The sequence below is a fragment of the Leucopleurus acutus genome, assembly GCF_964270905.1.
Source record: "Leucopleurus acutus genome assembly, chromosome: X".
Classification (NCBI taxonomy): Eukaryota; Metazoa; Chordata; class Mammalia; order Artiodactyla; family Delphinidae; genus Leucopleurus; species Leucopleurus acutus.
In genome coordinates this window covers 33,234,521-33,259,938 of record NC_139148.1, presented here as the reverse complement: position 1 = coordinate 33,259,938, position 25,418 = coordinate 33,234,521, and the positions used below count along the sequence as shown (strand labels likewise).

Here is a 25,418-nt window from a genome sequence, read left to right as displayed (position 1 = left end):
AGACAGATACTGTGTTTTCACTTATATGTAGGATCTGCAAAATAAAACGCATGAACAAATATAACAAAACAGAAACAGGGGACTTTCCTGGTGGTGCAGTGGTTAAGAATCTGAATGCAGGGGACACGGGTTCGAGCCCTGGTCCGGGAAGATCCCACATGCCATGGAGCAACTAAGCCTGTGTGCCACAACTACTGAGCCTGCACTCTAGAGCCCACAAGCCACAACTACTGAGCCCACATGCCACAACTACTGAAGCCCGCGTGCCTAGAGCCCATGCTCTGCAACAAGAGAAGCCACCGCAATGAGAAGCCCACGCACCACAATGAAGAGTAGCCCCCGCTCGCCACAAGTAGAGAAAGCCTGCGCACCGCAACGAAGACCCAACGCAGCCAAAAATAAATAAATAAATAAAATTAAAAAAAAAAAAACCAGAAACAGTTCACAGATACAGAGAACAAAGTAGTGGTTACCAGAGGGGAGAGGGATGGGGGGAGGGGCAAAACAGATGAAGGGAGTTAAGAGGTACAAACCACTAGGTATCAAATAAATAAGTTACAAGGATGTAATGTACAGCACATAGAATATTCTCAACGTTTTAGAATAACTGTAGTATAGAAATATCAAATTACTATGTTGTACAGCTGAAACTAACATAATATTGTTAAGTCAGCTATATGTCAATAAAAAAAAAAAGATCACTACCCAGTGTCTAGTTAGCATAACCTGGTGGATGATGGTACCAGGTACTGAGACAGGATGTACTGGAGTAGAAAGACATGGGTGTAAGAGAGAAGGTAGAATAAAGAGTTCATTTTTGAGTATGTCAAGAGCATGAGCTATCTTGGTGGAGATATCATATAGGCGGTTGGATCCGGGGCTGAGAGGAAGGATCTGGGTTCGGGATGTGAATCTGCAGTTATAAGCATATAAATAATCATAAAACCATGAGCATACAAACATGATAATGCCGGAGAGGATGGATAAAGTGAGGAGAAAAGAAAGAACAAGCATCAAAGAATCCAATGTTAGCAATCTTTAACAGAGAAGGAAAGGGAACAATTAATGAAACAGAAAAATTAGGCATGTATGATATTGCCAGAGGCCTCTATTGAAGGGCTTTTGGGTTGTTTCCAATCTTCTGCAAGCAATGCCCTTGTATGTACTCATTTCTCACATATGTATCTATCTCTGTAAGATAAATACCCAGAAGTAGAATTGCTGTGCAATATACACATCTCATTTTGAATTTCAAAGCATTTAGTTTTGAAAAAAAGATTGCTTAGAAAAGCCACCAAACATAGATAGCTTAGTTAACCATATTTAATGTGGCATTTGATAGGACTGGTTAAATAAATTTAATATATCCCATAATGTAATACCCTGTTGCCATAAAAAAGAATGAAGCTGCCAATATATTCTGATATGGAAGACGAAGGGGTAGGACTTAATTTTCACAATTTTGAACCATTTGAGTTTTATGCCATTCACATGTATCACTTAGATTAAAAATATTTTTTGTACTTCTACACTATACTTAAAAAAGAGTAACCTAAAGATCAATTTGCCTTTTATTTTTAAGAGCCACACCAACAGGTTTCTGATGGACTTAGGCACGCCTGGGTCTTGCATTATGGAAATACCCAGTTAGATGTTGGATTTTATGAAGTCACGACATAGAACTGCTCTGACCGTGGCAAAGGTCTGAATACATAAAGTTCATGCTCATCTTGAGTTCGAGTTATAAATTTTGGAATTGATTAATTTTGCCACTTTTATTATTAGTGAATAAATCTACCTCATTCTGTCTACTTTAGAGATGTCTCCAGGCTTCACCATTGCCACCCTCTCTCACCTCCCCTAAAATGTCTCTGAAGACATACTCAGTCATATCAAGTCTGAAGACAATTTATATTTCCAATATAGGAAGTAGTGATGATCGTACACTTTTTGTTTTCTGTTCTTAAGAAGGGCAACATAGAGATATGGGTGTGAGTTTAAAAAAATGTACCATATGCACTAAGCTACACTAGACTAATAACTTCAATTTTCTAGAATTAGAGAGCCTGTTTTTTTAATAATAATGAATATGGATTGCTTATTCCCCTTTCTAAGAATAATGCTAAATATATTCTCTTTTTTTGCTAAATATATTCTTAAACCTGTTTTCAAAATTCAAGAAGAAATTCAGAATATGGAACAATTAGCTAGAATAAGCCTGAAGACGATTCTAGCTTTCCTACTAGTAAAATTCAGTATCTATCCTTTTAAGGATTTTATCAATACATGAATTCAAGTGAAAAAATGAGCTGAGGGGTTAGAACATGACTCCAGAAGAAGATTGGGTCAGTTACGTTCATACACAAATAATCAGACTCTGCTCCACCTCCCTTGGTCTAGGTCCTCCTGTCCATCACGATAAGCATCGGATCACGCCAAAGACCACAGTGAAAAGAACACTGGCCTAGGGGTCACACCCTGGATTTAAGTCTGGATACACTCACAGCTTCTATAACATCTTGGGCAAGTCATTTCTGCTTTCTGGGCTGCAGATTTGGAATCTTCAAAATGAGGAACCAGGTCTGAGGTCCCTTTCAGCTTTAACTCCCTTCATATCTAAGTTTGGTGGCTAAAGTCTCTGGAATCCCAGGTGACAGAAGGTAAGGTAGATTGAACTCCTGGCCACATTCCTTCATTCCTTCCTGCATCCTCGCTCTTGCCCTGGCTTCAGTGTGAGTAGAGTATATTCCCCTGCCTCTTGATTTGGGGCTTGGCCACATGACTTCCTTTGAGCAATGGGATATCGTAGACATAACACAAGTAGGGGCCGAAAAATGTGCATTGCTTCTTATTCCCTCTTAGTTAATAGCTTAGAACATTTTATACAATAAATGTCTACAATAGCTAGGTCATAATTAGGGTGACTCTACCTCCCAATTTTGCTGGGTCAATCCTGGTTTACATCTGTTGTTCTGGTGTAATGATTTAGCTCTCTTCACTCCCCAAAGTGGGATGATTTACAGTATCAATTACATGGTCACCACAGAAAAACCTCAGTTCACCTTGAAAACCTACCCGGTTAATCCACAAGTTGGCCACAATAAGAGGGCCATGCCCTTGCCCCAGCGTCCATACCCACAATGCCTTCTTTGGATCATGGGGATTCCCACTATCCCCTCTTCTTACTCTTCAAGTGGTCTACATTCCAAGCGGCCCCCTTTTCCCTCAAACCTTGAGAAAACCTAAAGTCACTCACAATTAGAAAAACTCTGGGGACTCCCAATCTCAACTGCAGCTTCAAATAAGCACGTACCATTTCCCCTACGGTATAAAGCCTGCGAATCATTGCACAATTTGCTTGTTGACACGACAGCGTGGTATACTTTCTATCATCCAATCAAAAAAGCCCCGGCCCACGCACATAGAGAGGTACATGCTTTTTCACACACCCGGCAAGACCCTAGGCGTTCATAACACTGATATCTCTCCTCTCATGTCCCAATACCCTCAGGTAAGATATGGCAGGGAAGCAGACTCCAGGTCCCAAGCCTGCTACTGGTAGGAAATAACACCCAGACAGTCCCAAGAGGCCTCATTTTGGAGAACGGGTGCCTTCAGAGCTTACTCTTCCCCATGCTGGCACGGAGCATGAGCACGCCCTCTACCAGAGTCCCAGGATTGTCCACCATCTTCTGCCAGAGGCGTTGCTCTTCCCCCTGAGAGTCCATCCAATCCACGGTCTTCCCATGGCTCACACCTAAAGAAGGGAAAGGGAAGCAGTACACTTTACAAATGAAACGTTTTGATCTTCTGGAAGACACCTATCAACCTCTGAGGCGGACCCGCTGACCAGAGAGCCCTTCAGTGGCTTGTTCTCACCGTATCTAGTGAGTGGAGTTAGCATGGACTACATCCTTTGTAGCCTGCGTTACTCTCCTCTGCCTAGATGATGTGGAACAAACCAGGATGGCCCTAGGGGCTCATGTCTCCCTCACTTTGGTAGTTTAAGTAGAAAGCTGGCTCATCTAGACCGAGTTAACACAACAGAAGAACAGGCTGGCCGGGAGTTTTCGTTTTAGTGGCAGAGCTAGTCCTGGCTCTCCCGAATCTATGCGCGTGCTCTACTGCTGTAATTCCCCCCGCCCTCCCCAATTCGCCCTGTTAAAGCTGTGTCTTGTGGAATCAGTGGTGTGTTTCCATGACCTGTTTGAACAACATGAGACATTATTTTTTTAGGGGAAAAACGGATTGCCTTTCGATTCAAGCAGTGTAATGGCTGCAAGCATGGACAAAACTGAGAAGAGGCTGAAGTCAAGCTCGTCTTGGAAGTCCTTCTCTCCCCGGTCAGAAGCATGTGCTGTCTTAGTGATCCTCTCCCGAGAAAATCCTGAAGTAAGGCTCAGGAAAGTAATTGAAATTCACTTAGACTAAAGTGTAAATGGTATTTTATGAAAGGACTGAATATAAGCATTATACACCCCACACTTCTAGCTGAAGGATACAAAGGTACATAGTAGTAATTTTAACAATGAACCAATCCTTGGCTAAAGTAATAGAGCATCTGTGGAAATTTCGAGAGTCGGCTAAGAGGAAACTACATGTACACTTAGGACACATCAAACCTGCAGGAACCACTCCCCTGCCCCATGCCAAGTCACAGACTATCTCAGGTTTACCAAGTCCCTCACCGCTTCCAGAATTCAAACGAACTCCTCCCAGAAAGATGTTGCTGGAAAAGGCCTCCTTGTCCCAGACGGTAAGTTCTAGGCAAACATTCTTTATATCCCGGGGATGCAGGCCAGTGAACATGAAAGTATGATTCCACTGAGGGTTGACACTCTTTTTTATTACCGGAGTTTTGTGCTTGGTGGCTTTGCTATCATCAGGGAGCAGGTAGCTGCAGGAGAAAACACAATCAAGCCATCAGTGAGACAGTAAAGCAGAAAAAGGCACCCTTGCGTAGTCATGTCAATTTCCCATAATTCCTCGTGTGTGTGTATGCGTGCGTGCGTATGTGTGTGTGTGTGTGTGTTTATCTGTGTGTGTCTATTTGATTTTCTTTCCCAGCATCACATATGCTTAAATCTGGGTTTATTTAGTGGAATGGTTTATTATTTCTTTTAGCATCACATATGCTTAAATCTGGGTTTATTTAGTGGAATGGTTTATTATTTCTTTCAAGTGGGGCAACAGTAAAATGCCCACACTCTTTTTTTTAAAAAATATTTATTTATTTGGTTGCACTGGGTCTTAGTTGCGGCACGTGGGCTCCTTAGTTGTGGCAGGCGGGCTCCAGGCGGCTCCTTAGTTGTGGCAATGTGAACTCTTAGTTGTGGCATGCATGTGGGATCTAGTTCCCTGACTAGGGATGGAACCCGGGCCCCCTGCATTGGGAGCGCAGTCTTATCCACTGTGCCACGAGGGAAGTCCCCCGTCCTCTACTTTCTAATCCTGTATTGGTCCTTCCCTCCTACTGAAACGAAAATACCTCCTGTGGGAGACACTATGTAATAATGTTCTGCCTCCTATTACCTTTGGCCCACCTCTGAGGTGACATGAAGCCACGATGAGCACTTCCTGGCATGTGGACAGCTTCCTACTTCAAGTGCCTGTGTCTCTTTGCTTCTCTAACTAAGGACTTCGGTGCTCTGTGAGCTGACTCAGCTTCTGTGCAGGAAACCCTGGAATTACTGGGAATTTAATGTCCCCAGGAGCAACCCTCAACCAATGAGTTTTAGAAATTGGTGGATGAGTCTCCCAGCTTCCCTGTCCCTTGAAGGGATGATCCTAAGGTACATTCCACAGGGTTCCTTCCTAAGTGGAACTGAGCCCCAGTTGCTCACAGTGGTAACCTGCCTAGTAACATATTTTTATCAGTTTCCCTCCCTTCACTGTCTCATTTTCTCTACTCTGTTTTTGATCACAGTACCTGACGAGTCAGGGAGCAGACTTTAGGGAAGGAGACTTATGGGTATGAAATTAGTACATCAAACCTGAAAAAGACCACAAATGACCTTACAATAAAGAAGATACATTATGACACTTGAGATTTCATTTCATGTACCAAACAGAGACTGCTTACCTCCCAATTCATTCTCTCCCTATTTTTCTAAAGAAAAAAAAACAAAACAAAAACAAAAAAAACACACAAAAATCCTCATTTTTTTAAAGTTAGGCACAAGATTGTCCAGAATAAAGACTACATCCCCCAGCCTCCCTTGTGGCTCGCAGAGCCACGTGACTAAGCTCTGGCCAATGGGATACTTACCTTTAGTCTTTGTTTACATATGAGAGAAAAAACTTTTGTCTTGTTTAAGCCACAGTTATGTTGGCTCACGGACAGACCTAATATTTGCTGATACATAAGATTAAATTTTACACAAAGGTCTATTCTTGCTCTCTCATGCTCTTTTTCAAAAAATCTGAGGTCCCTTTAAAATCAGCTCAATGTTTAAGTGTAACTAGGGAGAGAATTCACTAGAAAGTTACTGGCCTTTAAAAAGGAAAAAAAAAAAAAAAATATATATATATATATATATAAAACAAAGATACTGTCCTTTATTGTCTCTGCTTCATAAATGTTCAACATGATAAAGTAAAAACTATTCCAGAAGATGTTAAGTCATCCGTGCAAGCCCACAGTGAGTTCATGGGCGAGAAGCCATACCCTTATCCCACCAGTGAGCAGGAAGCGGCCAGAGCTAGATGGTAGGGCTGGGGAAGCAAATTTCAACGGCAGAATCCACAGAAAGCATTTCTTCTGTGCTTAAACCTCCTGGGAGAAAGAGTCAAGGACAGATGGACCAGGATTCAGGCACACACGCTCACCAGTGGGGAAGCCCCAGACACCTGCTTCTCCTTATTACCGCCCTTACCAAAGTTAGACTGTGTGAGCATAAAGGCTTGACTCATTTCCTTGTAGGAAAAATTACACTTTTCTAAGAAGGATTGAGGAGAGGAATGACACTGTCATCTGACTCAAAGAATTAACCTCACAGCTGGCATCACGGGACTTTGTTTTACCTTATGCATTTTGTGATGCTCTGTGAGAGCAGGGACCGTGTCTTATTTTTGGAACTGCGGGACTTAGTGCTTGGAACGTGTGCATGTATGTGTTTGTTGCAATGAATGAAAAACATCCCGCTGGTTCTAGTTCTTCTAATTATAGGAGAAAAATCTCAAACAGAAATCAGGAGGGATTTGTTGTTTGGGTTGCCTTGAACGGGTAAGAATGTCCATTAAAAGGGCTGCATTCCCTCAAGAAACTGCCCAGGGCTCCACAAAGTGGGCACAAATGCCCAAGAGGCAGTCTTGGAGTTTCCCCAAGGCACTCTCCAGTGGATATCTCTAGGGATGATGCTCTGACATCTCCACTTTTTACAATTTCCCCCAAGATAGCAAAATACCAAGGATCCAGTATTTTTGTTGACGTTGCATACAGTTAGCACCACATGATAAAAGAGCACAATACAAGTATATTACATGTAGAAAACCATACTTTCTCCTCCTGTGAGTAACTAATCTCACAGGAAAAGTTGCCAGTCTTGAGGGCGAGGGTCACAGGACATCCTGAAATATGCTAGAAGCAGGCTGAGAGCTAGAAGAAGCAGATCTCTCTTGCACTGTTTTCAATGTAAGCGCCAGCAGTGAAGGGGAGTTCTTTCCTAGCACACATTTAGGATAAGAACAACACAGAAGCCCCACAGCCACCACTGTCTCATGGATCACAGACCTTTTCATCTCCCATTAAGTACCATCGAAAATGAGCTCAAACAAAATTACCCCTTCACAAAGCTATCAGAAGTGCCTCCTGATTTCACGGCTGTCAAATTCTTCGCCTCTTTGATGAACACTTCTAGGATTCCTCCAGAGTTGACAGGAGAATCCTTCTTCTTTCCTCGTTTAAAGGGCTTCTTTCCTGCATCAACCATCAGAGAAAAAGAGAGAAAGAGAGCCACAGAGAGAGCCAGAGAGAGAGAGAGAGAGAGAGAGAGAGAGAGAGAGAGAGAGAGAGAGAGAATGAGGGAGGAAGAGAGAGAATGAAAGAGAAAGAGAGAATGAGAATGGGGGGAGGGGAAGAGAAAGAGAAAAGAAGGGAAGAGATAGATCATGGGTTCCATTTCAAAATTTACAAATAAAATCCACAAAGATTTATTTCATTTCCAGAGTGAATGAGATCTTTACATTATTGTGTACTTTTCCATGTAATCACTTAAATGCTTTTACACCACTGCATTCCTTCTGGATATATCTTTCAGTTTCGTTGAAAAAAAATAAGCAAATAAATTAAAAAAAAATTAAATACTCCCCAATAACATATAGAGGGATAAAATAGAAAACACCCCGAGAGCTGCCTGGGCCACATCCCTGCTCTCTGTGAGGAACAGCTACAATGAAAGCCACACACATGTGCCAAGACCCCCAAAGAGAAAATTCCTAACTCCCGTCTTGGACATTTTAGTCACGTACATTTTCAACTCCATGCTGGGCCAGCTCTAAAGGCTATAGCTCAGACACAATTACATTTGGGGGTGAGAGGAAACTCTTCCCGCATCACATTTTTATTCTGATGACATACGCTCAACATGAATAACGACCGCCTCCACCACCACCTTTATTTAACACTGTTCTTAGTGCTTTGTATGAATGAACCTATTTAATTCTTGCAATATCCCTAAGAAGTGAGGCAACTGAGGCTGAGAGAGAGTAATTTAGTTGCACAGGGTCACAATGACAAGGGTGATAGGAAAAGAAAGATAAAGGAAGCTGCCTGTAGGAGTTGAAGAAAGAAGAAGGGCAAAAGGGATTTAAAAGTTGACTCCAGGCTTCCGTGGTGGCGCAGTGGTTGAGAGTCCACCTGCCGATGCAGGGGACACGGGTTCGTGTCCCGGTCCGGGAAGATCCCGCATGCCTCGGAGCGGCTGGGCCCGTGAGCCACGGCCGCTGAGCCTGCGCGTCCGGAGCCTGTGCTCCGCAATGGGAGAGGCCACAACAGTGAGAGGACCGCGTACCGCAAAAAAAAAAAAAAAAAAGTTGACTCCATCTGGATTTTTCCTTTGTATTCTGTGTTCTAGGTTAATTTCTTTCTCAAGATGCCCTGAGCAGCTGTGAATATCATAAATCCAGACAGCATCTTTCTGCACCTCCCCTCTCAGCAGGCCATCCCCCATCTCCCACTACCCCCCCCACTCCACCCGGCAGGGGGGAAGATCCTATATGTCCTGGACTTCCAGGAAACAAATCTCAACATTAAGGTTGGTCTCTAAGTATGAACTCTGTCCTTTCCTTGTAAGAATCTGACACCCTTCCCCATACACAGTGTATACTTTTCGACTCTCCTTAAACGACAGTGACACCTAAACCTTTCCATTTCATCTGTGTAATGTAAAAGTAACACAGTCCCCTGATCCCTATTTCCACACTGCTAGAAATGGAATGTCCCTGATCAAAGTCATTGATTGGTTTTCTCTACCTTGAAGCTGTCCTAGTGGAGGTGTCAGGTTCTCCTCTGGGGGTATGTAACGTAAAATGACTGTCAGCTCTCCTTTGTACTGAAGGCCGATATCCTCAGCAAATTCCACCTGGCCAAGAGGAGACAGGTGAAAAGAAAAAGTGAGAATGCTTGGTTTGTAATTTTGTAGCCCATATTTGAATGTACAATATTTACTTGGTAGCGTAAATGTGACAATTTATTCCCATTCAACTATGTTGGCACTTATTGGTTCAAGAGATGCCTCAGGCATGAGAAAAGAGAGGCTGGAAAACTCTATGAAGCTATTTGAGTATAACATTCAACGCTAAAGGGCTTCCCTGGTGGCGCAGTGGTTGAGAGTCCACCTGCCGATGCAGGGGACGCGGGTTCGTGCCCCCGGTCCGGGAAGATCCCACATGCCGCGGAGCGGCTGGGCCCGTGAGCCATGGCCGCTGAGCCTGCGCGTCCGGAGCCTGTGCTCCGCAACGGGAGAGGCCACAACAGCGAGAGGCCCGCGTACGGCAAACAAACAAACAAACAACCCCCCAAAAAACATTTAACGCTAAAGTAAAAGGAATTTGAGAGGAGATATATAACACACGTTCGGTGAATCAATGGACACTGAGTGCCTGTGATGGATTGAGAACTGGACCCATCATTGAACATACCCAAATAATTTGGGGTATGAGGCAGGAATAAAGATGTCACTGAAAACAGCCCCAGAAGATTCTTCTCTCTGTCTGTCCTTGATGTCTCAAGGCCTTCCTAAGTGTCCAAGAAGGGACAAGTAGGCAGTAATGTCTGGTTCACACTGGGCTGCCAGCCACCAACTATGAAAAGCTATACTGGTAATTCACATCATTAAAACTCAATGAGGAAAAACTGGTTCACTCCAACATTGCTGGTGGGACTGTAAAATGGTTCAGCCACTCTGGAGATCAGTTTGGCATTTTCTTAAAAGACTAAACATACAACTACCATACACCCTAGCAATTCGCACTCTTGGGCGTTTATCCCAGAGAAGTAAAAGACTCTGCACACTGAAAAAAAATCCGTACATACATATTTGTATCATCTTTATTTGTTACAGTACAAAACTGGAAACAACCTAGATGTCCTTCAATAGGTAACTGGTTAAATAAACTGTGGTACAGCCATACCATGGAGTACTACTCAGCAAGAAAAAGGAATGGCTATTGAAACACACAACAACTTGGGTGAATCTCTAGAGAATTATGCTGAGTGAAAAGAGGTCAGCTTAATTGGATACATACTATATGATTCCATTTACATGACATTTTTGAAATGACAAAATAATAGATATGGAGGATAGAGTCATGGTTGCTAGGGGTTAGGAATGCGGGTGGCAGGGGGGAGGTGGGTGTGGTTATATAAGAGCATGAAGGATCCTTGTGGGGATGGACCCATTCTGTATCTTGGCTGTAGTGGTGAATATACAAAGCTACACATGTGACAAAACTGCACAGAAATAAATACACGAACACACAAACGAAAACCGAGGAAATCTGTATAAGATGAGTGGATTGTATCAACGTCACCACCTTGGTTGTGGCACTGCACTATAGCTTTGTAAGATGTGACCATTGGGGGAAACTGGGTAAAGGGTATATAGCATCTCTCTGTATTATTTCTTACAATAGCATGGGGACCTACAGTCTTCTCAAAATCAAACTTAACATTTAAAAATGCAGCGTGAGCACATACCCACAGCCTCTGTTCTATAGGTCTCCCGTTTGCCACTGAGTCAACGGAACTTTGAGTTTTCATAAATAGGGTAAGAAAAGTAGTGTACTTTCCTCAGACTCTTCCTGCAGGAACTTGACTGCTGAGCAATGAGTCAAGGGCTGAGAAGTGCTCTCTTCTGAGAGAATTCAGAAACCCCAAAACCCACAAGAAAGCCCAAGGCTGTTCAAGCCTCAGCGAAAAAGACTGATACCGTTACAAAAGGAATCCTTGCCTTACTTTGCTTCCTCTTGGTGGTGGTAAAACTTATTAGTAAAGGTGGGGAAGTCATTTGGAGTATTCTATTCAGCCATCTTGCCAGGGGCACAAATGATATTAGATGGTGGAATAGACTATCCATCTAATATTTAATTATTTTAAATTGGGTGCCTTGTAAGAGGACTTTTCTAATTGTTTTGATGGTTTCAGTAAATTTTAGTTTATGTGAAAGTCACAAATGGAAAATTAGAATGGATATTATGACAGATAAAAGAGATCAACTGCTTTTTTGGTACCATGGCTAATGAGAGGTGAGGTATTTGTCCTCTCTGGATCTGAGTGGGCTCTGCGATTGCTTTGACTAGTAGAACATGGCAGAAGTGATAACGTACCAGTTTCTGGGCCCTGGCCTTAAAATGAACAGCTTCTACTTCTTCTCTTGGAATGAATATTCTTGGGATTCTCCCTCTGGGAACCCATGATGTGAGGTCCAGGTCACATGGAGAAGCCACACGTCAGTGCTCTAGTCGGCAGGCCTAGCTGAGTTCCTACCTAGCTGGCAGCCAACATCAAGTATGAGACGGCCAGCTGGAGCACCCAGCCCAGTCAAGCCCTCAGATGACTTCAGCCTCAGTCTACCATCTAGCCTCAACCGTATGAGAGACCTTAAATAAGAACCACCTAGCTGAGTCCAGTCACCCCACGGAATCAAGAACAATAGTAATAAATTGTTGTTTTAAGCCACTAAGATTTAAGGTAGCTTTCTATACAACAACAGTTAACCAGTGCAAGCTCTGTTTGCTTTCAGCTGAGATCTTTGGGTAGGAAAATATACTGGCAGAAAAAATTATATGTGCAGGTGTCACATACTAACGTGTATTTGTAGAGGTCAAAACATGCATTATTGGGATTTATTAATGTTGCATTACTTTCTAGCTGAAATTCAAATACACTGGTGACTTGGTATAAACACAGTCCTCAAATCTTGTGGGAGCAGAAAATAATAAAGGTGAAGTCTTATGGCATTATAGTCACACACAAAAGAAATCCAAAGGAGGGAGTCATCTTACAGTCTGCACATAGCTAATATCTTGGGGGTATTTTTGGTACACTTGCAAGGAAATTCCAAGGCGACATCCTGTCCTGGCATACCACCATTTTACATTATTCAACCAACTCCTACTCAGAAAAAGCTTGCAGAATTCAATACAGTTTATCCAATTCTACCAACACATACGGAATGGCTTCTTGTAGTAATGATTTTAAGGCATTTTGCTAAGTGCTACGGGGACACGGAGAGAGACCCGGCTTTCAATGAATTTTCATTCTATCCAGGAGATATATATTCAACGGAAGCTCTGTTCATCTGCCCGAATGCTCTCCATTCCCAGCGAAGAGCAGAATCCTCTACAAAGACCGTGCGTGCCCGCTCCCATCAGCTGAAGTGCATGCTTAAGTCAGCTGCATTAGTCCCCGAAGCTCTATGCCAGGCCTATTTGTGGCTGTAATTATATAACTGAATGTCACAAATTGAAGAGTCCCAAAAGACAGCTGCTACTACAAAAATTAGGTTGACCGACTTATCAGAACACTAAAGATTTGAAAATAAATTTGCTATTGGATTATATTTGGGCTCCAAGCTGTAAAAGATTAGGAACAAGATGGTGAATATGTAGAAAGGTTTTTGCACTTGGTTGACTTTGAAAGTACTCTTAAGTTTTTGTTTCACTTTAGAGAAACGCAAACTAGCAACTGTTGATTAGGATACATTAGGGTCAGAATTTATGCCAGGAGGATGTGACAGAATTGCAATCACTGACACCATACTCAAACAAAACAAAGTGCCCCTATATTAGAAGACCTGAAAATGAATGCACATGTATTTAAGTTAAAATACATGATTAAGAAATGCACTGGGGGAGCGGGTATGTGTTTGACTTCTGTGACTTAGTCTATGAACTGACCTACTATTATTGGTCCTGATTGCTGGGAGAAGAGGGCTTCTACCACACAGCAAGCTCAATGCCAGACAAATGATGACAGTGGCTCGCAATACAAGTACAAAGAAACTACTGTGGGAAGAGAATAATCCAGAATGGGGTGAAGAGGGGGCCCGTGTCTGGTCCTTAAAGGATGGGAGAGATGATGACATACGAAGGGGGGTGGGGGGAGATGATTAGTCTGGGTTAAGAAAGCAGGATGAGCAGAGTACAGTGGGGCTTGTGCAGAATGTGTCTAAGGACTGGTAGGGAGTCAGGTGTGATCAGAACCGTGTGTGCAGGGAAGAAGCAGCAAGGAAGACGTAAACAAGCTGTCTACTCTGGGGTCCTGAGGAGACCTGAAGACACGAGTTCCTGTTATCGTGTTTTATTAGGGTGGGTAGTAGGGTAGTGGGACCACAAAGTGAAGAGAGGTTTACCAAGGTTGTGATATGAGGCAAAGTGTCATGGAGAGTAACTTTTGCTCAGTCCCACAGGGGAGCTCTGAGGATAAGACAGGTCACACCTCAGAGCTGTCTCAATCAGAGGCAAGGGAGTCACCCATCAGTTATTGATCAAGGGCTCTGCCCTCAAGCCCCAGAAGCCTTAAATACCTAGGCTCTTCTGGCTTTCCATGCCCACATTCCAAGCCCACTGCAGCAGCCTGAGGACGCCTCTCCTACACAGATTGGTAGGTGTTGGCTGGCAGGAGGGACAGCCATGGGGAGCCATGTACGCATGAAAATGGGGATATAGGTAAAGCACTGACATCTTCCTCTGCTCCAGAAGGCTTTTTGAAGAGCTAGAGATCCACTTTCCATCAGAGTAGGAAGCAGAGTTTCCACTCAGACACTTACAGGTCTAAGGTGGGGTCATATATCATGGACATAAGTCTGCTCAAACTGCCACATAAAGAGAGAGCCCTTTAGCTAGGCAATCATTTCACGGGAACTTATATTACACTGACTCTGCCTGAAGGTGGGATGGCGAAGATTTCCTTGGAAAACCACTTAAGCTTGCTGTTGACTTTCAAAGGTCCTTTATATAATCACACCTTCTGGGAACACTCGAAAGGCAATTTGTACTGACAAACTCTTCTTATCTAACTACCTAACATGCCTTCCAGTAAGATAGCGAGTTATAGCTAATAAACAGTCCCACGTCATGCAGTAAATGGGAGTTATACTGTGAAACTACTTTATAGTAAGTACATCTGGCATCTTGAGTTCTTTCTCCATCTGCGTTGGCCTCCATATGGGTTGTAAGACCCAGCAAAAACAAAGGAAGGGGCTTCCCTGGTGGCACAGTGGTTGGGAGTCCGCCTGCCGATGCAGGGGACGCGGGTTCGTGCCCCGGTCCGTGAAGATCCCACATGCCGCGGAGCGGCTGCGCCCGTGAGCCATGGCCGCTGAGCCTGCGCGTCTGGAGCCTGTGCTCCGCAACGGCAGAGGCCACAGCAGTGGGAGGCCCGCTTACCGCAAAAACAAAAAACAAAAAAAACCAAAGGGAGGTGTCCAGGGACTTGTCACCAACACAGAGTCGATAAGCAATAAGGCACTGTGTCTTTCCAGCCTTCCCACTGCCAAAGGATGTCAGTATTTCTGAATGTTTAAAGACTATTAATTCCGATCGTCTATTACTAAGGAAATTGGTCCCTGTAGCTCACACTTCAGCTCCTCAGCTGGATAATCTACAAGAAGCATCGAGTCTCCAAGGCTGCCCATGCTCTAGCTGCAGCTGCACTGAAATGACTGAGGGGCAGACGGAGAATGAAATGACAGTTCTCAGAGTCGGCTGGTAATCAACCAGAGGGAGCCCAGCTCAGCCCGAGGACGAGCCACTCACGAAGCACGAGGCGGCGTACAGAGCATGTCTTGGTATCCTGCCTCCCTGGTTTCGGAAGGCATGGTATCTAAGCAAGTCTGAATAATCTGCAGCCTTTCCTCTGTATGTGTCCGAGGGAGCTTGGCGGAAAAAGATGACAGGGATTAGAGACACCAGTTCCGGTTGCGCTCCCCAGAAGCCAACCCTGAGGGGAGGATTCTTATGCAAGTGACTTATTAAGCAAGTGCTCCCAGGACAGGCCAGTGAAGGGGTTGGGGAAATAGGCTGGGGAAGAGGAGGAAGCCAGGCAAAGGTGCAGCTAGATCCAGCAGGAGAGCTCTGGAGTGTAACGCCTCAGAGCTTTTCCCACTCAGTAATGGAACGGAGCTTTCAAACTCCCCCATCTATCAGTTATTGGCTAAGGGTTGCCTTGTGGCAGGGGGTACAGACGCTCCCAGGAATTTCTGGCTCTCTGCCTACGTGGGGAAAATTTACAATAGCCTGAGGACAGACTTGTAAAGAGACCCTCTGGCAGAGGACCAAAGGAGTTCCAGTGCCATTAAACACCATCGGGATGTTTCCACCTTGAGCAGCCTGAGAGAGATGCTTCTCCCTTATGATAGAAAGTCAAACCACTCAGTGTCAATGTGAAGGTGATTACCATGGAAAGCTGTTGACCCCTAAGCACAGAGGATGCCTGGGAGAGGCCTGGGAGAGCTTTGATATCATCTCAGTGCAAATTCTCCAACCATTTCCAAGAAACTGACTGGAAACCCTCCAAGCTGGTTTCCAAAGAGCCCCTCTGTGCTTTCATGTTTTATTTCTGACAGACAAATTAACTTCATGGACTAAGATACATGTTACTTGTCCTTCATCAGTGTCACGCATCATATGATATGTCGGACATTTTCTATGATTCTTTGATGCTCACCCATTACACAAAAGGAAGCACGTGATAGGAGACTGTTAAGTCAGATTAATTGCTATCCTTTACGTTGAGGCTTTTCATTGAATTCCAAGAAACTTAGTACTGTAATGACCAAATATTTCTCATATTTAATGTCAGAGAAATGTTATGCTACCATGGACTTGTTAACACTGCACTTCCTATCTCTACCACATTTACGTTAGTCATGGGAATGAGGTTATTTCCTGTTTGAGGATTTCTATTTCATTGTCCATTTTCCCCACAGCCCAATTAAACCTCCTAAAGATTTTCCATGAGTTATTTACACCAAGTTTAAGGTCAACACTTACAAAATCCACTAGAATATTGTATTTAATTTCTGAGTCTCAGTCTCCTTATATAAAATGGGGATAACTATGCTAACCCCACACTGATGGTTGTAACCATGAGACGTGAACGACGCTGCTACTGATGATGATCAACAAGTGTTACTGACGATGGTCACTTGTTTTCTGCTGTCTAGCATCCACTCACCATTTTTTTTTTTTTTACTACTACTGTGCCAGGATTTCTTTGGGGGCAATACCACCTTCAAGACCAGAGTTATGTCCTGATTGTCTTAAGCCACTCAATGTATCTCACCTCCCTAGCCAGAATGATTGGCTCAGGATGGGCAAATAATGTGATGAGAATTAGGAACCAGAGCCAGGGCATTGGCTGGACTACTGGGAGGAGGAGGAACTCTCTCCTCTCCTGGACAGTGTGAGGCAAGGATGAGAGGTTTGCAGCTGTCGTGGTGTCCAAGAGAAGCAGACCTGGAGCTAGTGAGGGAGGCCCACACTGCATGAAGTCTGCAAGTGAAGCTAACACAGAGAAGAGAGACCAAGAGACTCCAGGGCCTTGCTAAGATCTGAGTGTCTGGATTAAGCCACGCTTGATAATCACTGGCCCATGATTTCCTTTTATTTTTTTGAGTAGCATGAGCTGGGGTTTCTGTTAATTGCAATATAAGGACTCCAATGTAACATAAACACTACCTAGCATTTAGTGAGAAGTTTACAATGTGCCTGACACAATACTGCAAGCATCACATAGCAGGCTTCTTCAAGCCTCACAGCATCCCTATAACTGATGTCCAACTCTTTTATCACCAGTGAGAATACCAAGGCCTGGGAAGTTAAGTAACTTGCCCAAGGTTACACAGAGTCGGCGAAGCCGGGATTGAACCCAGGAAGTCTGAGCTGCATCCACTATCTTTACCATCATGTTCTTTTTGCCCTTCTCTCTATAAAGAACAATCTTTCGTTACGTAAATGTGACCTTTTTTCCACCTCACGTTTGACTTCAAAAATTACTGTAAATGTAGAGATACCAATTGCATAGAGTGAATCTCAGGTACTGTTGGTTTAGTTTAGAACATACTATAGTAGCATTTAATTTCTAGAACCAGCTTTGAGATTTCTTCTTCTGACTATAACTCAAGACCTGGGTTCTGAATCTCAAAAGTAGGAATGTAGGAAACCAGATACTTTAGCTGCTGGTCACTTCCTCATGTGAGCTAAGGCAAGAGCACACCTGCTCATGTCTGAATTGTGGAGAATGAGGAAGAGAGAGAACGTTTTGAGACTGATCGTGCTCTATGGAGCTGTTTTTGTCTATGTGAAAATGAACGCTTTCTCTTTCTAATAGGATCATAGAATGTATTCTTTTGTTTATCTATGGCAACCTTCGAATGATGACTACATTTTTAGTAGATCAAATTAATAAGATATATTATTATGGGGCTTGATTTTACAGACAGTCTGTATCGAAGAAGAAGGATTTCCAAAAGAATGCATTTGCATTTATTATATTATTCCCAAATTAGCTGCACTAACCTTTTCAGTTTATCGCTTGACAACTGGAAGTCTTCAGATTCTTTAGGCCTGTGACATCAGTTTTGCTCATTACTTGTATAACTGACTCATCTGGAAGCATTTCCTACCTTGGGCTGAAGCACAAACCACTCATCACTTGGATTTTCGAAGTTCCATGAGTCAAAAGGAATCTCCACCTCCCCAAGGAAGCTGTTTCGTCCGAATCGATCGTAATGCCAGACTGAGAGCTGCAGAGTTCTCGTTTCCAGCTGGGCATGGCTGATGGTATACTGCAAAATCAGATTTACAACATCACACTCCATAAGGAGGGCTCTGCCCACTTCTAGGACGGGTTGAAATTTACTACCAGCAGCTTTCAGATCAAATACATGAGTAATATGAACAAAACAAACCCAAGAGAAAAAAAAATCTTCATTTTTCTTCGTTTCTGCTACACCCGAGGTTCTATTCCATAAAATCATTTTGTGTGAGCCTTAGCACTGAACCATATACCAACAGACTGTTTCGGGGGGGAGAGTCGATACATTTCAGATATTGTGTAAAAAGTGTCAGGTGATGAAGCTTGTCCCCTTTTCAGTTTTACCTGCTTTTCATTTGCCTAATTATTTTGTCAACAACTACTTTGTAAGCACAATGTTTACTATATCAATTCTCTAATTTATCTGTCTTATTTTATTTATAACAAGAAGCCCCCAGTCCAGGACAGTATTGACAGTGAGAAACTTGCAAATGCCAAACTTCATAAAGTTCAGCCTAAGTGCAGGGATGAATCGATATATACGTAGGTTGAGCAGAAAGGAAATACTGTTGGCGTGGTTTTGCCTTTTCCAGCAGAACATTATCCAGGGCCACAAGCCCATACACCCTCAAAACCTCCTGATTATCCTAAGCAAATGACCACCTGGGACATACTTCAGACTGACTGACTCCTGATCTCGGATTTGTGTCTACACCCATCCCTGCTGTTCCCGGCATGATTAACCTGGGCTCCCTGCTTCCTGGATCTGCCATGTCACTCTGTTTTTCTCTTCTGCTTGGGCTCATCTTTGCTATCTTGTCATGGCTGTTGGATTCACCCTCTGCCTATATTCATTCATTTTCACTTTGATCTGTTTTGATATTGGTTCCTTCTTTCACATATGACCCCGCTGACACATGCCCCAACTTACCAACTTCCTCCTATGGTGGTGGACTCTGACGCCATCATTCTGGGCACAAGATCCATAAATTACTCTGCGACTGGCAATAACGTCTACATCCCCATCTCCCTGGATCTTTCTTACCAGGCTAGATTGGTCCAGGGTGAGAGAAGAGGTTACATGGAAGCCTATAGGGAACAGTCATTTCTCTAGAATCGGGGCCTGGGTCATCTCTTATCTGGGCCACCGTCTCTGAGAGTTCTGGAATCCAGCCCTGCATCTCTACTGTTCACTAACCACATGCTTAAATTTAGCCAAATTCCAAAACCCTTACAAGAAACAGCACATCTTCACGCTGTGTTAGCAGAACGGTGAGTGGGTACAGACCTGCTATGTTACTGTCAAAACTGTGACAAACTTCTTTTAGGCGAAACTAGAAAAAACACAGTTTTCCCAAGGGTGAAACATACTTTTTGACAGGATGTATCAGGTCCGATGTTAATTTTCCTGGATTGTCTCTACTTAAGGTGCAATTTCAGGAGCACCAGAGAAAAACAGATTAAGAGTGGTTTACATTTTTCTTTTCCAGAAACAGAAAGCCGAGGGTATCACACTAATTGATTCAAATTCTACTTTGCTAAAATACATATAAGCCTTGACATGCAAATCCTCTGTAGTTTCAATGAGGCCGTAAACTGTATCACTAAAGTTACTCTGAGAGAATATTTCCTTACCTTTAGTGTTTCATTGAATTCTGGATTGGTGCCTGTTCTGATTCTGGTCTTGCGCTTATTATTTCTAGACTTGTCAGGAAGAAGGTATGACTTGACATAACTGTAGATGGTTAAAAAAAATAAAGAAGTGAAAATAATTCTTGGGAAACATCTACTTTGCAAGAAATGCTCGGGGACATCAGCGAATAGAAGAGGCGAAGGGAATAGGCTAGTGAGTATAAGAGACAGAACCAAAGGGAATGTTGTCTACATAACAGGACACCTTGAAATATAACTCTGGACCTTCAATAAGAGAGAAGCAGTAAAGTCGAGTGGTAAAGGGTGTGGGCTCTGGAGTCAAGCCAGCTGGGTTTGAATCACTCCAGGCCTCACTGGTTTCGGTGAACTCAAGAGCTTACGTATGGCATTGTGAAGATAAAGGTAGCTGAGACATACAAGAAGCTGACATATTATACTACTCAATAAATGCAATCTATTATTATGATCAATGGTCTCACAAAATACGGGGTTATTTTCCTCTCCACTCAGATGTCAGGACTTCTGATGGGTGGAGTCAATGGCCATGGATGGAGGAAGAAAAATGGTGCAAAGAGGAAATGAAAAATAACAACCTGAAATCACAACAGCAATTCTACCCAATACCTTGCCTTGAGCGGTCCCAGGAGTCTCTTGGAGCGAAGCATCATGGCAGACTCAGAAATGTACAAGATTGAAACGGAAAGGATGCTACCAGAGTCCTGAAGCACATCTTCAGGATGGGCTTTAGATGATCCCTTTCCATCTAGTCTAAATGACGGTATTGGTCCTGAAGCTCTCTGAGATTTAGCTGAGGAGGTAAGTGGACCACTCTGTACTCAGAATCCATCTGTTTGTCTAATTTGGAAACAGCTCTGCTGAGTTGTTTACTGAACCTAGGTCATCTTTATGTAGAGAAAAGGTGAACAGCAGGTCTGAGACTGCTCTCCTTAGAAATGCCTGCTTATAAGTTCGGCTCTTGGCTGGCATGTGGGAACCTGGATTTCAGGATTCTCCTCATTCCCAGAACAGCTATAAGTGGCTCACTGTGACTAAAATATTTGTGGAAATAATATGGCTTCTGCTGAACCCCTGCTTTCCTTCTGGGAGACTGGGAATTTGTTGTTATATGCCCAGTTGAGTCTCTCAATGAGCTTCCCTGGTAGACAACACTTCACACGTGTTGGCACAATTCGTTGCTGGAGGACTTAAGCACCTTAAGCACATCCCATGTGACTCCACTGAGAAAGGATACTTGGAAGCTTAAGCCTGGATTCCTTAGAACTTTGCCACATATGCCTTTTCCCTTTGCTGATTATGTGTGGAGACCTGTGAGTCCTCCTAGTGAATCATCAAACCTGGCAGTGGTCCTGGGAAGGCATGGCATATCTCTGTACCTAGCTTCTTTCCAATGTGCTATACTCATCCTTGCCCTCCTGGGCTCGTCCCTGAAATCCTGAGAGCTTCAAAATTGCCCTCTCAAGTTGTTCAATTGGGTGAACAGCTTGGTAATTTTCTCTGGAGTGTTTCCCAGAACAAAAATTAACAGGATGCTCTTATACATCCTGGGGTGTGCCAGTGTGTCAGCCTTCTATCTCAAAGAGCTGCCTCTGTGTGAACTACAAATCTGTCAGTCCTGAGTCACACTGAGTAATAGCTTTTTAAAAATCTGGGAGTTCCCTGGTCATCTAGTGGTTAGGACTTGGTGTTTTTCACTGCCGTGGCCCAGGTTCAATCCCAGGTCGGGGAACTGAGATCCCACAAGCCGTGCAGTGCTGGAATGGAATGGAATGGAATAGAATGGAATGGAATGGAATGGAATAGAATACAATACAATACAATACAATAAAGTAAAATAGAATAGAATAGAAATAAAATAAAATAAAAAAGTAAAAATCAGGTAACCATTATACATGCACATCAAAGAATATTTAGAAGTTTGGCACAGGAAGAAAGTGACGATCAACCTTCTGAATCTAGGGGAATGCTAAGATGCTTCTGAAAAAGAAACACACATGTGACAAACACACATACTCACATATGCAGTGACCGAAATAGTCTGAGGAATATGGTATATGCTTACGCATCTGTCCTCTGTTTCTTTTCGTCTCCTATGGCCAGATTTCTGCAATTCTTGACAAAAATGTAGAGCCCGCCAGTTTTGTAGCAGTAGCTGATGTGGAGAAGGATTTCCCCGCTGACCTTCACGTTGCCATAGTCTCCTGTTTCACTGTAAACACTCATCATGCTGTTCAGGCTGGTCTGAAATCAACAAGATGAAGAGAGGCATCTAGTGTTATGCTAGTGATCTCTTCACAGAGGTTACCTCCCTTCATTCAGTTACAGTTCCCATTGTCTATAACGAGCAGGGAAGTCTAGGGTGAAAGGAAGAAAGCAAAAATCGCTTGTCTTTCTGGTATTGTATAAAATCCAAGCCTGAAAAAGGACAAGAGCTAGGACCATTAGTAAGGAAGTCAGGAAACTTGCTGAGAGGGGAAGCATTATTGTCTTCTCGGGTTAGTGAATACCCTGTGTTTATTCACTGCTTCTAATGAATACAGGGTCACTGAGGCATTTCCCATCATAGCTCTTTTCCTCATCCCTGCAGCATTCTCCTTTTTCACTGGTAGACTCAAGGTCAGTCTACTTCAAGGTCTAGAATGCATTGACCAGGACAAAGAAAAACTCATTTCCTATTTCTGTGCTAGCATAAGCCACAAGCCTCTGTCTCTGACATCTACCTAGAGTACCCCATCAGTCTCCGGGAAGCCAGAACTCTAACGGAGCAAGACCCTATGGGGCCTTCCCAGGACAGACCCGCCCCCATATCCTCTGCTATAGCTCCTCTCCGAAGCACCCAGATAAGAGCATCAGATGCGCACTTCCTGAGTTGTTTTACAGATGCTAAAACTCCCACCAAATTGGAAGACATTAACTACTTGATGACCATGAACACGTAGCCCCCAGCCCTTCTGGAGCCTAAAGACTGCACACCATCAACCAGTCAGAGAACTGTGCACAAGCTGATCACATACCCTGCAACCCCCGTCCCTCACCTGGCCTTAAAAATGCTTTGCTGAAACCCCTTGGGGAGTTCTGGGGTTTACAGAGCACCAACCACCTGCCCTCCTTATATTGGTGCTCTTACAATCTACACTGTACTTTCCTTCACCACAATCTGGTGTCAGCAGATTGCCTTTACCGTGCCCAGGCGAGCAGACCCAAGTGTGGTTCAGTAACAAAACTGCATCTTTAACAAGGGCATGCCAGGAGAACGTCACATGCCCATAGCTGTCAGGCTCCCCCCTGAGCAGCCGTACAGCCACATGGGTAGTAATAAGACCATGGCTTTGTACACATCTATAAAATAGCAACCCACAAAACAGAACACTGAAGAAGAAAATAACACAGCAACCAATAAATAAAATTAAAATGTAAAAAGAAACTCTATCCAAATGTACCAGAATGAATGAAGTTTCTGATGACACACTAATAGCAAGAGACATGTTTTAAATTAAATGTATCAAAATTATCCTGTAGTACCAGCAGCACAAACTCTATGTCTTAGCAACACGACTGTCACAAAAGGCCACCTGGAAGGCTTTCAGGAGTGACCCAGGAGTTTCAAAAGCCTGTCTGTGAACCACTGGGAAGGACTATGGTGAGTGCAAAGAGAGTTTAGACTTCCTACTTTTTATACTTTTTTGTTTATACGTAAAACAAAAGTCATTACCTTCCTCCAATTGCTCAGAGTAGAGACTGATCAAAAAACAGGAAGTGGGTGATGTGGCTAGTATCTATTCCAAGCTTAAGTCAAGGGCAAGGGCAAACCAAGGATTCCATAATTATGTGGAGATTAAAACTTAAAGAAAGCCAGTGAGTGACCTACTTCATCTTTTTTATTCATAAAACAAAACATCAAAATTTTCATGATAGCAAGCGTCTTTGAGCAGTGCTTTGCAAACTTCCATTGCATATAGGTCGGGACTTCCCTGGTGGTCCAGTGGGTAAGACTCCACGCTCCCAATGCAGGGGGCCTGGGTTCGATCCCTAGTCAGGGATCTAGATCCCGCATGCGTGCCGCAACTAAGAGTCCACATGCTGCAGCTAAAGATCCCACTTGCCACAACTAAGACCCGGTGCAGCCAAAATGAATAAATATATATATTTTTAATTGCATACAGGTCACCTGGGGATCTCATTAAAATGACGATTCTGATCTATTCAGCCCCGGGGGGGGTCTGAGATTCTGCTTTTCTAACAAACTCCTAGGTCCACAGTTCCCAAACTGTGTGTCTCGGTATCCCAAAGCAGCAGAGCCAACTCACAGGGGCAAAGCAGGATATTTTAAAATTTCAAGGGAAACACAGCGACAACTACCGGACACCATGCAAACTACGAACAGTGGTTCACAGTATTAACATTAAATTCCACCTTATTCTTTTCAATGAAGTCCTATCTACGTGAAGCTGAGTTTGGGGCAGTTGCTATGACAAAAAGCAAGTATTGCACAAAAATCAACGGGGAACAGGAAATGAAAATGATGCTACCCAATCAGATTCCAAGATCTGACAAGTCATGTAGTGCCCATCAGGCACGCACATCCCATCAGGGGCTATTTAAGACTGGAATAAAAATATTATTTTTCTTTCAAGTTATGTATATTATTTTTTCAAACGGCTACTAAGTTGTTAGGACCCCAGTACTTATTAAATTTGTTTTGCAAGCTAACTACTTAATAAATGGGCTAGTCAGGTATTACTTTGGGCCTAGGAGTGCTAGGAAATTATCACTGAGACACTAGGGGCTCTGTGAGCTGACAGCGTTTTCTAGTCTCTGTCCCAGGTGATACAATACTGCTGGTCCACGGACCATGCATTGAGCTTCAAGGGCTTCAAGAATAAGCCTCAACCCCCTCATGTTACATATAAGTAAAGTCTCGCTCACAGAAATTGTTGGCAGTGCCAAGAGACTGTGACATAAAATTCATATTTTATGGCCAGATAAGAAAAATTTAAACATAAAAAATCTTCTTTACCCTTTGGCCTCCTCTCTCCCCACAGTGCACATTGTGTATCTGTATTATGCATCGACCAGACCTCCCCCACTGGCAGAAATAACTGCTCAACCATAGAAAGCAACGTTCTCCTAGCATCAATAAGAAACTCAGTAAAAGATAACATTCCTTCTTGCTCTTGTAAGGGGGCATGATGACACTTAGATCTGAACTGTATAAACTGTCAATAATACATCATTTAATGTACAGCCCTCTGTCTCAAAAAACTTATGTAACTGTGCCTTGAGTTCACAAGGGTGGAACAGTTTTTGGAGCTTTTGGAGATGCTGTTTCTGGGTTATAATCCCCAATTGGGCTCCAATAAAATTTCCCATTTCTTTCTTAGACAGACTGATTAATTTTTTTGTTGACAACATAAAGCCAAGATTTCGAGATTATTAGTCTGAGGACCTCTCCACCATACCTCACTGCCTCCTTGTATCACTGACTTGT

At 43.3% G+C, this 25,418-nt stretch overlaps 1 protein-coding gene across 5 annotated transcripts in view; it reads right to left on the bottom strand.

Moving 5' to 3' along the window:
* Positions 1-3,614: 3,614 nt before the first annotated feature.
* The window catches only part of SYTL5 (synaptotagmin like 5), a gene marked incomplete at both ends in the record, with an annotated part of 99,362 nt that continues 77,558 nt past the window's right edge, over positions 3,615-25,418 (bottom strand). For all 5 annotated transcript variants that reach the window (XM_082864467.1, XM_082864470.1, XM_082864469.1 and 2 more), the window contains 7 exons: positions 3,615-3,757; positions 4,689-4,897; positions 7,783-7,918; positions 9,473-9,581; positions 18,129-18,290; positions 19,895-19,994; positions 21,993-22,171. In XM_082864467.1, coding sequence (XP_082720593.1) covers positions 3,615-3,757; positions 4,689-4,897; positions 7,783-7,918; positions 9,473-9,581; positions 18,129-18,290; positions 19,895-19,994; positions 21,993-22,171 — 1,038 coding nt within the window. The remainder of the gene's footprint in view (positions 3,758-4,688; positions 4,898-7,782; positions 7,919-9,472; positions 9,582-18,128; positions 18,291-19,894; positions 19,995-21,992; positions 22,172-25,418) is intronic.